Here is a 13,124-nt window from a genome sequence, read left to right as displayed (position 1 = left end):
ACACTGTCACGCCACAAGTGAGTAAACATCTGTCAACACTGTCACGCCACGAGTGAGTAAACACCTGTCAACACTCACGCCACAAGTGAGTAAACACCTGTCAACACTGTCACGCCAAGTGAGTAAACATCTGTCAACACTGTCACGCCACGAGTGAGTAAACACCTGTCAACACTGTCACGACACAAGTGAGTAAACATCTGTCAACACTGTCACGCCACGAGTGAGTAAACACCTGTCAAGACTCACGCCACAAGTGAGTAAACACCTGTCAACACTCACGCACACAAGTGAGTAAACAGCTGTCAACACTGTCACGCAATAAGTGAGTGAACACTTGTCAACACTGTCACATCACAAATGTACCAAAACCTGCCAACGCTTTCACACTACAAGTGCGTCAACACCTGCCAACACTGTCATGCCTTAAGTGTGTCAACACCTGCCAACACTTTCACACTACAAGTGTGTCAACACCTGCCAACACTGCCATGCCTTAAGTGTGTCAACACCTGCCAATAATATCACTCTACAAGTGTGTTAACATCTGCCAACACTGTCACTTCACATGTGGGTCAACACTTGCCAACATATATGTGTCTACACCTGTCAACATTGTCACTCCACAAGTGTGTCAACACCTGCCAACGCTGTCACTTCACATGTGCGTCAACACTTGCCAACACATATGTATCTATTCCTGTCAACACTGTCACTCCACAAGTGTGTCAACATCTGCCAACACTGTCATGCTTAAGTGTGTCAACACATGCCAATAATATCACTCCACAAGTGTGTCAACACCTGCCAACACTGTCACTTCACATGTGCGTCAACACTTGCCAACACATATGTGTCAACACCTGTCAACACTGACACTCCACATGTATTTCAACACCTGCCAGCACTGTAAATCCACAACTGTGTCAACACCTGCCAACACTGTCACTTCATATGTGCGTCAACACTTGCCAACACATATGTGTCAACACCTGTCAATACTGTCACTCCACAAGTGTGTCATCATATGCCAACACTGATACTCCACATGTGTTTCAACACCTGCCAGCACTGTCAATTCACAAGTGTGTCAACACCTGTCAACACTGTCGCTCCACATATGTGTCAACACCTGCCAAAACTGTCACTCCACATATGTGTCAACACATGTCAACACTGTCATGCCCTAAGTGTGTCAACACATTCCAACACTGTCACTCCACATATGTAAACACCTGCCAACACAGTCACTCCACATGTGTAAACACCTACCAACACTGTCGCTCTACATATCTCAACACCTGCCAACACTGTCATTCCACATGTGTCAACACCTGCCAACACTGCCAGCGTCACATACTGAACCAGAAGCTGAGGGGGACTGATGGCTGCTATACATAATTTCATGTTCTATGAATACTTAGTTGGAAGAGTAAAATTTGTAAACATGTATGCATAGAAAACTTATGCATGCGTCTCCATTATGTGGATTTATAAGAGTTGTAGTAATTGTCATAAACGAATAAAATAGCTATGTTATCTTGATAATGTTTATAGAAGGATGAACTGTTTCATGGTGCAGGTCGTCTCTGGGTGTATCAGACATGCACGGAGTACGGGTACTATCAGAGTTCAGACTCACCAAACCAGCCATTTGGAGACAAGTTTCCCGTCGAGTTCTTCATCAAACAATGTGCGGATATTTATGGCCCTAAGTAAGTAAATACAATATATTTGTTGTTATTATTAAATATTACCCACAGGCTTACAGGTGTAAACATAGCCACAAGCGTCCAGGTGTAAACATACCCACAGGCGTCCATGTGTAAACATAACCACAGAAACCCGGTGTTAACATACCCACAGGCGTTCAGGTGTAAACATATCCACAGGTACCCGGTGTAAACATACCCACAGGTACTCAGGTGTAAACATACCCACAGCTGTCCAGGTGTAAACATACCCACAGGCGTCTATGTGTAAACAAGACCACAGGAAACATAACCACAGGTTACAATTTGTTATACGTCCTATATGTTATATTCTATAACAATTGCTATATCCAACACGTTACATGTTTGGTCTGCAGGTCACTACACTAACACAGGTAAGTTTAACATTTTCAACGAATACTTCACAACACTTCACCAAAAGAATGTTTCCACGAGCTTAGTACATAAAGTATAATACAACATAAGATGAGGAGTATTTTCGATGTCTTATACAGTATATACAACATTTACGTCATTACTAGTTGATGTTATTTATTAGTTGTGTTGTTCATCGTCAATTGTCTATACACCATAGATGAGTTACTTGCATGGCCTAAATAAGAAGATTTACAAGGGATGCCTGACCATGAGTTTCTGATTACCATTACGGTAGAATTTTACAATATATTGTTTACACTTTAAGACATCTTACAGGACAATGTTTACACGTTAAGCCATTTTACAGGACAATGATTAGACTTTATGACATGTAACAGCACCTTTGCATTATATAAATAGTCTCCCAAATGGATAACACCAAATTATTCACTAAGTTATTCAACAATGACTCAGTAGTTATTCACATTATACAGGTTTTTTTTTTATTGGGCACCCCCCTACATCCTTGTGTAAGGTGAAGCGCAGAAGCGTTTACAGCACCCAACAGGGAAGCATGCTAAGTTCATGCTTGCCTTTATGTCTCACGAGTTAAGGGCGTGGAAGCCTGAAGAGTCAAGGGCGTAGAAGCCTGAAGAGTCAGTGGTTTATGTCATCAAGTTATTGGAAGCTCCAACAACTCCCTGAATACGAATTCGCAACTTTCGACTTACAACAGGTACCTACTTTACTACAGGAAGTAAGTCCAAACAACTTCCACCGGCCCGGGAATCGAACCCGTGACATATCGCTTGCGAGGCAAGAACAGGCTGAGCTAATAACACTCTCAGGGGTCAGGCGAGGTCACCTGACTAATCACAACACCCCTCCTGACGCTCCTCTCCTGCTCAGAGGAGTGGGCAGATTCTTACTACTAGTTAAGGGGAGAGCTCCGAACTTAAGTGTTTCCATACAAGTGTGCCAAAAACACTTCCCCTGGAGAGAATTCACAATAGATTTTCTCCCAAACTAAATACTGTGTATATAGACGCTTCAGAAAGTATTTAAAACATTTCTGTGTGATACAAAAACAAACGCGACCAAAGACATTTTACAGGATTTTGTTTACACTTTAAGACAGAAACATTATCTTATGTACAGGTTCGACTTAAGTCTCCTAGAGGCAGGTGTCAAGAGAACAAACACAATCTTCGGTGGACGTGACCTGAAGGTGACAAGAGTTGTCTTCCTCAACGGCTCTATCGACCCCTGGCACGCCCTGGGCATTACTTCCGACCTCAACCCTGATGCCCCAGCCATTTATATTAATGGTAAGTTATAAATTATGACCATCAAAGTCACCTGCACTTTAATATGGGAACTAGTACTCCACGTGATGCCTCTCATAACGCCATCTGTGAGGGAGTTACTTCACTACGTATCTGGTGTTCAACACCTGAGCTTACATGAGCTGCGTGTGTAAACATTAATCTGTATGTTCACTGTATGTTCCTTCACCTTTCTCTAATGAAGGCTTTTGTTAAACCAACAATGTATGTAATAAGTCATTTGTGTCCAATGTATATTTTCAGCCTTCGGGCTGCAAACTTTTTCAATAAACTATTTATTATTATTATTATTATTATTATTATTATTATTATTATTATTATTATTATTATTATTATTATTATTATTATTATTATTATTATTATTATTATTATTATTATTATTATTATTATTATTATTATTATTATTATTATTATTATTATTATAAATGTGGAGACTCGAGGTACAGTACAGTGTTATACAGCTGAGGACATTTCCGACTAGTGCGCTTATCATTGTTAATTCATCCTTTCCGTGAGGGGTAGAGGGTGGACGGGGGGCCGGTTGGTGGGGGTTGGCGGGTTATGGGGGCTGAGGAGGGTAAGGATGTTCGGTTCTGGGGCAAGAGGGATAGGAGAAGGTTAAGGAGTTCCTTGTTCAGTTATGTCGCAATATTTATTAAGCAAGGATGCAAATATTTAGGGTAAAACACAAATTATGAGTAGAATGTGTTACTGTACCGCACATTAAGTATAAAGACATATATTTAACAGGATTGAATGAGTACTTATTCCCTTATATTACACATCATTAATAACGATTTGGAACTTTATAAGCAGATCTAAAGCTTCTAGTAATTAAGAACAAAATGATCGACGATTAACCTACAGATATTACCTATCTCATAATCTCCCACTATATATGTTAAAACTCTATAGGCCTACTGCCGAACCACAACAACTCGTATCAGCTGACTCATCATTTCTTAGCGCGTCAGTTAACTAACAATAACTTTGTTTCAACATTCTATGAGCTAAAATTACAGGTCTTGGAGTATTATATTTCAACATATGCAAGATTATTCATCTATTCATGCTAAAAAACAAAAAAACAAAAAATATATATATTTCATATCTGCCCATTAACTCGGGTTTGTGTCCTTTGTGTAAACCATAATTTAGTTTTTTCTGTTATAATTTGTGGTTAGTTGTCCAGCAAGGGTTTTATTTTTTTACCTTGTTTCATATATTACTATTCATATATGTATACTAATAAGCAATCTTAATTTATTATTCCAATTATATTTTTCTCGCAATAAATAATAAGTTTCTTTGTGCCTGATATGAATTTATTACTACATATTGGTTTAACATGATTGTTATCAATATTCCTTATAATCTCTGCTGCTAGTAGATTTTTCCTTATTTACGGATGCGTATTCATTATACTTTTTTTTTTTACGGTAATTAGCCCACCCGGGCACAGGTCACTGACCCACATCGGGGCCTAGAGAGAGAAAATGTAATAATAAACATTAATAATAATAATAATAATAATAATAATAATAATAATAATAATAATAATAATAATAATAATAATAATATATAAAAATAATATTAATAATAATAATAATAATAATAATAATAATAATAATAATAATAATAATAATAATAATAATAATAATAATAATAAACATAATAAAAATAATAATAATCTATATATATATATATATATATAGTGGTGGTGGTAGAGACTGGTTGATAGTAGTGGTAATGATGGTGGTGGTATTGGTGATGGTGGTAGTAGTGGTGGTAGTGATGGTGGTGCTATATGTAGTGATGATGAATGGTGTTATATGTAGTGATGATGGATGTTGTTATATGTAGTGATGATGGATGGTGTTATATGTAGTGATGATGGATGATGTTATATGTAGTGATGATGGATGGTGTTATATGTACTGATGATGAATGGTGTTATATGTAGTGATGATGGATGATGTTATTTGTAGTGATGATGGATGGTGTTATATGTAGTGATGATGGATCGTGGTATATGTAGTGATGATGGGTGATGTTATATGTAGTGATGATGGATGGTGTTATATGTAGTGATGATGGATGGTGTTATATGTAGTGATGATGGATGATGTTATATGTAGTGATGATGGATGGTGTTATATGTAGTGATGATGGATGTTGTTATATGTAGTGATGATGGATGGTGTTATATGTAGTGATGATGGATCGTGGTATATGTAGTGATGATGGATGATGTTATATGTAGTGATGATGGATGGTGTTATATGTAGTGATGATGGATCGTGGTATATGTAGTGATGATGGGTGGTGTTATATGTAGTGATGAATAAACAATGAAATAATAACAGTTTAATGCTAAAAAAATATACTTTGCTGTACCATTGTAGTGAAAAACATGGTGGAACTTACATACACCGTTAATGAACTATTGATAGAAGAAGAAGTTTTCGGGACTGAACAGTGAGACAATGTGGAGCCTCCCGGAGGGTGGCGTCCTACCGTTGCCTAGCGAATGAGCCGCCCGGAGGGCGGCGATTCTGCTAGTAATAATAATAATAATAATAATAATAATAATAATAATAATAATAATAATAATAATAATAATAATAATAATAATAATAATAATAATAATAATAAACCATAAAGAAATAAAAAAATGAAATCAAGATCAAGAGTGAGAAACAATATATGTATGTTGTGTTGTTAATGGTAAGAGAAACAATTGAGACCCTGCAATTGTGTGTAAATGAGGCAGAAAGTCAGATCAGCAACCTGGGACTTGGTAACAATTTTGTGAAATGTAATTTCATTCCATTTGGCTTATTTCATTTACAAAAAATAAGCGTAAAAGCATAACACGTTAATCACTGAAATAGTTAATAAAGACAGACGCAAATCGTAAGTGATTGACCCTGGCCGAGGCTACATACTGTGTACTGCTTACGAGCAAAATAGTATAACGTGATAAAAGCCAATACTACATCAGTTATTCTATGAGAGCGTTAGGTAAACGAAGAAGCATGTAAAGCATGATCGCTACCGGAGTACGGAATGAATAAAATTTAATAAATCTGCCCTAAAATATTATGGTTCCAGGCTGGTGTGTACACATCACGTCTCGGCGAGTAACTCAGAGGGTTTGGATTCACGAGAAAGTGAACTGACTACTCTGAGTGTACTCGTCGGAATGTCCCAAACTGTGTTGTACATGTTCAGTGTATATGTACTATGACTCACTTTACATGTTCAGTATCTAAGACAATGTACCACGACCCTCTGTACATGTATAAAGACTCAACATATATATATATATATATATATATATATATATATATATATATATATATATATATATATATATATATATATATATATATATATATATATATATATATATATAATACACAGTAGGAAAATAACAGCGATGTTTAGCTGAGGCAGTTTGACATACGAAGGCAAAGTAAGAAAGCCTACATGACACCTCCTGTAGGTGAGAAGGTCTACACGACGCCTCCTGCAGGTGGGAAGGTCTACACAACGGCTCCTGCAGGTGAGAAGGTCTATATGACGCCTCCTGCAGGTGAGAAGGTCTACATGACGCCTCCTACAGGTGGAAAGGTCTACACGACCCCTCCTGCAGTTGAGAAGGTCTACATGACGCCTCCTGCAGTTGAAAAGGTCTACATGACGCCTCCTGCAGGTAAGAAGGTCTACATGACGCCTCTTGCAGGTGAGAAGGTCTACATGACCTCTCTGCAGCTGAGAAGGTCTTCATGACGCCTCCTGCAGTTGAGAAGGTCTACATGACGCCTCCTGCAGTTGAAAAGGTCTACATGACGCCTCCTGCAGGTGAGAAGGTCTACATGACCCATCCTGCAGGAGAAGGTCTACACGACGCCTCCTGCAGGTGAAAAGGTCTACATGACGCCTCCTGTAGGTGAAGGTTTACATGACGCCTCCTGCAGGTGAGAAAGGTCTACATGACGCCTCCTGTAGGTAAGAAGGTTTACATGACGCCTCCTGCAGGTGAGAAGGTCTACATGACGCCTCCTGCAGGTGAGAAGGGTCTGCACGACCCCTCCTGCAGTTGAGAAGGTCTACATGACCCCTCCTGCAGGTGAGAAGGTCTACATGACGCTGCCCGATGACGCTCCTGCATGACTACATGACGCCTCCTGCAGTTGAGAAGGTCTACATGACGCCTCCTGCAGTTGATGACGCCTCCTGCAATTGAGAAGGTCTACATGACCCCTCCTGCCGTTGAAAAAAGTCTACATGACGCCTCCTGCAGCTGAGAAACTACATGACGCCTCCTGCAGTTGAAAAGGTCTACATGACAGAAGAGACATCCTGCAGGAGAAAGGTCTACGACGCCTCCTGCAGGTGAGAAGGTTTGACGCCTCCTGTAGGTAGAAGGTTTACATGACGCCTCCTGCAGGTGAGAAGGCTCCTACATGACGCCTCCTGCAGTTGAGAAGGTCTACACGCCTCCTGCAGGGTGAGCAGGTCTAAATGGCGCCTCCTGCAGGTGAGAAGGTCTACATGGACCCCTCCTGCAGTTGAGAAGGTCTACATGACGCCTCCTGCAGTTGAGAAGGTCTACATGACCCCTCCTGCCGTTGAAAAAGTCTACATGACGCCCCCTGCAGGTGAGAAGGTCTACATGACGCCCCCTGCAGGTGAGAAGGTCTACATGAAACCTCCTGCAGTTGAGAAGGTCTACATGACGCCTCCTGCCGTTGAAAAGGTCTACATGATGAATCCTGCAGGTGAGAAGGTCTACATGACTCCTCCTGCAGGTGGGAACGGTTACACTATCTCTCCAACAGGTGGGAACGGCAACACTATCTCTCCTACAGGTGGGAAAGGCTACACTATCGCTCCTATAGGTGGGAACGGTTACACTATCTCTCCTACAGGTGGGAACAGCAACACTATCTCCCCTACAGGTGGGAACGGCTACACTATCTCTCCTACAGGTGGGAACGGTTACACTATCTCTCCTACAGGTGGGAACGGTTACATTATCTCTCCTACAGGTGGGACGGTTTACCTGTAAGAAGATAGAATCAGTTTATCATGTGCTTTTAAGAAAAAAACGACATTTTACTCTTAATTAAACAGTTGTATTTCACCACCAGGAACATCTCACTGTGCCAACATGAGCCCCGCCTCTCCTGGCGACCCACCACAGCTGACAGCGGCGAGGGAGGTGGTGAACCAGCTTATCACTGAGTGGTTGCAGGAGTGATGCATCTGTCATCTCTCCTGAGTGTGTTAATGGCCATTGATGGACGAGAAAACATTTTATTCTACTAAATAAAACTTCCCAAAGAACACTAAATATAGAGTCCCTAATTCATGAAACTTTCAGTGACGCACAGGCATCAATAGTTTGTAACTACCAATAAATGACCGTAGTTCTTAGGGGCTCCAGCTTAACCTAAACAACAAAACTGGGTCAATTAGGGTCGGTGTCTATTAGAATTGGGACCTATTTGATCACACTCATTTAATTGTAATTATTATTATACTGAGATACAGTGTTGTTATTAACTCTAAGACTTTGGTAAACTAATGTTAGATATGTAAATGCCACCATTATATTTCACTCTTCAATATTAAAGAAAATATAGAATATACCTTTACTGTATATATATATATCGTATAAAATAAATTTATTGGCAGCTCCAACTCGGGACTTATGGCTGGAACCCATTAAAATTGGGATTTATTAGAAAAAGTACTTACTTGGAATGGGTTCCGTTATTACTAGGCTCTAATCCCAATGTGAGGTCAGATTGTTACCAATTAGGACTGGGACCTGTTTGACGAATCAACAGCTGAGGAAATGACGCCTTCAAAACACGAGGCCGATTAGTTAATAGCCTGTAAAGCAGGATAATGAAACCATGACAGCATGGTGAGGGTCACTTTATCTCAGTGTAGCATGAGCGTTCCAGGAGAGATATGGATGTCTCTAAAACAGGTGATTATGATCACCGTACCCAGTTGCATGGACGTGGCAAAGCTCTGACGGGAATAAGTTTGTGTCTCAGTCCAGGAACAAGCGGAAGGCCGAAAAGGCAGAAAAACTTAGAGACCATCAACTACAACCTCAACCCCCCCTGAGAGTAAGATTAAACTTCCCTGAAGGTACATCACCTGAAGACAAGTATCTCTGGCTGAACGATGCGGAAGGCAAACACCCAGAGGCTGAGTTTCAGTTCAGAGTCGGTACACAAGATCATGTTCTGATTAGAAGCGACCCAGCAGTCATACAGGATCTCCTCACCAATATCATAAGGGGAATAACCATGGAACAATCATCCCAACCATCGAGCAAGAAAACCATCTTAATCATAGGGCTCGACCAGTACCAAACCCCTACACTACTAGAAGCTCATCCCGACATCAGAAGGACAAAGCGACTCAGGGGCAAGAATGCAGTCATTGCAGACTGGGTTGGCTCGGAAGACCCACCCAAGACCATTCGAGTCCGTGGTGCCTATCGGACTCTGAAGGTAACTCTCTATCAGCCCTCTACCCGGAGGTGTTACAAATGTCAGCACTGGGGCCATGTGGCCCGGTTATGCCCCTCGACTAAGCCGTGATGTGGTCTCTGCTCAAGGCAACATGCAACACAGGTTTGCAGAGATACAGTTGCTCAAGGGGGTGTCATCCAACAGAAGTGTATTAACTGCAAAACAGTTGGAGTTCCTGTATGGCACCCTGACTGTTCTAGAGCTCCTACACCCTTTCAGCGCCCAGACCCGCCACCCAGGCAGGTCTCAAGAAACACTAATGCTGCTAGGGTACTCCCTACGGCCAACCCCTGGCCCGCCCTCCCCACCAAAGCTCCAGGATCATCACTAGCAGTCATCGAAAGATCAGTACGGGGCAACACAGACGTACCGACACAACAGGTAGCTGCCAACACATTCCGTGAACACGCGCAATGTGAAGAGATTGCATGTGTTCTGGGTATCAAGTTCTATCTACAGGAGCGAGCACAAACACCTGTAGAGTTTTCGTAGGTTATATTTACTGGATAAACAGAGATACACAAGGGAGGTGGCGCTCCTTACTCTGTCTGGGGGTCAACTAGCCTTTTAGGCGACATGTGGCAAGTGATACATTAGCAGCTTCCATATGTCGCCAGGCACATTAATTAAGCATGTGGGACATGGTAAATACATTGCCACACGCTGCTAGCTAGGCTGAATAAATAATGTATATAAATGGAGCACATACATAATATACATACATAATATACATACAGCATACATAATATACATACATAATATACATACAGCATACATAATATACATACAGAGATCAATGATTTGAAAAATGAAATTAAAGAACTCAAAGCTCAATTTACAGCTCAAACTGAAATGTTAAGGAGCCTCTGTGATACACTACAGAAAAAAAACACCACCAACACAGTGCAGCAGCCACGGAAAAATTACAGTCAAACTGAAGACATTCAGATGTCAGTACCAGATGTGGAAACTCAAGACCCACCAGGAACTAGTGTCCACGCAGAGGAAAATAGTGATACTGGTAACAGTTCTACTGATGCCTCTGTGGACATGGTCAGTGAAGATGAACAAACATAAACAGAAAATGGTGTTGATGTCGAGTGTAACCAAAGTGTGTTGTTGTCTGCCACTGAAATACAACAATTGTTGAGCCGTACATGCTCCAGAAATGTTTCAAAAAGGTTAACTGGCCTACTGCCTGCCGAAGGGACAGACAGCACAGAAAAGAACAGTACGTATCATACAGTACCTTTTGCTTCTTTCCAAATACATTTCATAATGGCCAGTGTTAATACCAGACAAAGATACAGAGCGGTGAAGGTGATGAGTTGGAACATCTCATCCCTTAGAAAACGATACCCTGACCTACACCACAAAGTTGTGACTGAGGACATCGATATTGTGTGTCTACAGGAGTGTCTCACACCTAATGGTAAGCCGCCACCCAGTCTGCCCAATACCATGGGATCACTATCCACCTGGGCAACTCCACACTCAACATGCTATACGCCTATGCTCCCTCAGATCAGCTTCAGTACACAGATCTCCCAGACTTTTTACACACTGAGCCCACTGTCCTGATGGGTGACCTGAATACTAGACACAAGAAATTAGGTGACTCCACCACTAACACCAATGGTAGGAGACTTATCTCACTTCTCAGCGCATATGAAGATGTTCAAATTATAGGTAATAATGAACCAACACACATCTATGGCGGGGGTCTAGACAAATGTATTGGCTTTAAGCTATCATACACAACTCATAGCTGTAATGTTGTCACTGATCTTATGTCTGACCACAGCCCAATCCAAGCTAGTATATATGTAGCCAATGACACCCCCACTGGTGGTAAACTCAACAGACGTAGAATCACAGTCAAGCAAGAACATGAAAGCCCTTTCATAGACTTCATCCATGACTGGTACAAGGACTACAAGCCTGACAACTACCAAAGTTTCCATGACGATCTGATAGATAGGACTTATGCATACTTCACCAACAATGCCTCCACCAAAGAAAGGAGAAAACGTGGTCAGCATAATGGGAACAGGCAACAGCAGTGCTATAATGACCCTGAGCTGAAAAAATTCAGGGCTAGGGTCAGGAGGGTGGGTAAGAGTTACAAACAAATTAGAACACCTCAGATGTTACAATTGTATCAAGCTTCCCTTGCTGCTGTCAGGGAACGTGTAAACCTACTCAGACAAAATGCATGGGAGACATATCTCAACAGCCTGAACCATCACACATCCCTCAGCAAAGCCTGGAAAGACATAAACATAATCAGAGGTAAAAACAGAAGACACGTCTCCCATCCAAACCCTCTGCAAAAGTCGAATGAGCTAATAACAAAGTGGGCTCATGTGTCTAGCTATGACATGTTACCAGCTAGGACTCGAGGACTCCTTGATGCGAAGTCTGTAGAGAGAAGTAATCTTATTAGCTTTATGCTAGGCAAACAGCACGATGAGTGTGATGTTCCATATATTGAGTGGGAGCTTGACGCAGCCCTCGCCAGGGGTAGGTTTACTTCCCCTGGAGAGAACGGAGTCACCTACAACATCGTTAGACTACTAAGGCGCGTGCCAGGCAATCCATTGTTGGTATTGTACAATATGAGTCATGCCGAGGGCCAACTACCCACATCATGGACCAGCATTATTGTTGTACCAATACCGAAACCAGGACAGCCTGATGCTTTTCGTCCCATAATAATAATAATAATAATAATAAACGGTTTATTAATAGAGCTGCAGCCGGTGGCTGAAAATATACAGACTTACATTAGATTTAGACATAATGATATAATATGCATTGAATACATTTACACGGCTGTGCAGTACATAAATCAGGAGTTGTTGATTATTTTAACAATAGATGGGATGGTGCTATTCTTATATGTATCGGTGCGGGCTCTTATGGGCTGAATTTTGTTGTAGTGGCGGACTGCGCGAGTTGGGTGGGGGGCTGCAGGTGGCAGGAGGTGGCGATGGCGAGGGTGGTGCAGTAGTCCACGGCCAAACCTTTCCAGTGTTTGGTGGTGGAGGTGCCTGAGGGATGGCATTTCCAGAGTGGAGAGAGCGTTGGTGTAGCCGGAGTATTCTGCGCCGAGCATGATTCTG

At 41.4% G+C, this 13,124-nt stretch overlaps 1 protein-coding gene across 1 annotated transcript in view; it reads left to right on the top strand.

Annotated features, from left to right (window-relative positions):
• The window catches only part of LOC121878145 (putative serine protease K12H4.7), a 35,536-nt gene extending 26,738 nt beyond the window's left edge, over positions 1 to 8,798 (top strand). Inside the window, exons 7-9 of the mRNA XM_042384160.1 lie at positions 1,583 to 1,715; positions 3,249 to 3,418; positions 8,596 to 8,798. Coding sequence (XP_042240094.1) covers positions 1,583 to 1,715; positions 3,249 to 3,418; positions 8,596 to 8,705 — 413 coding nt within the window. The 3' untranslated portion in view covers positions 8,706 to 8,798. The remainder of the gene's footprint in view (positions 1 to 1,582; positions 1,716 to 3,248; positions 3,419 to 8,595) is intronic.
• The last annotated feature ends 4,326 nt before the right edge of the window (positions 8,799 to 13,124 follow it).

This window comes from Homarus americanus, unplaced genomic scaffold (assembly GCF_018991925.1).
Source record: "Homarus americanus isolate GMGI-L3 unplaced genomic scaffold, GMGI_Hamer_2.0 scaffold45562, whole genome shotgun sequence".
Lineage (NCBI taxonomy): Eukaryota > Metazoa > Arthropoda > Malacostraca > Decapoda > Nephropidae > Homarus > Homarus americanus.
The sequence above is the reverse complement of the archived record's forward strand: the minus strand, read 5'-3'. Positions and strand labels throughout refer to the sequence as shown.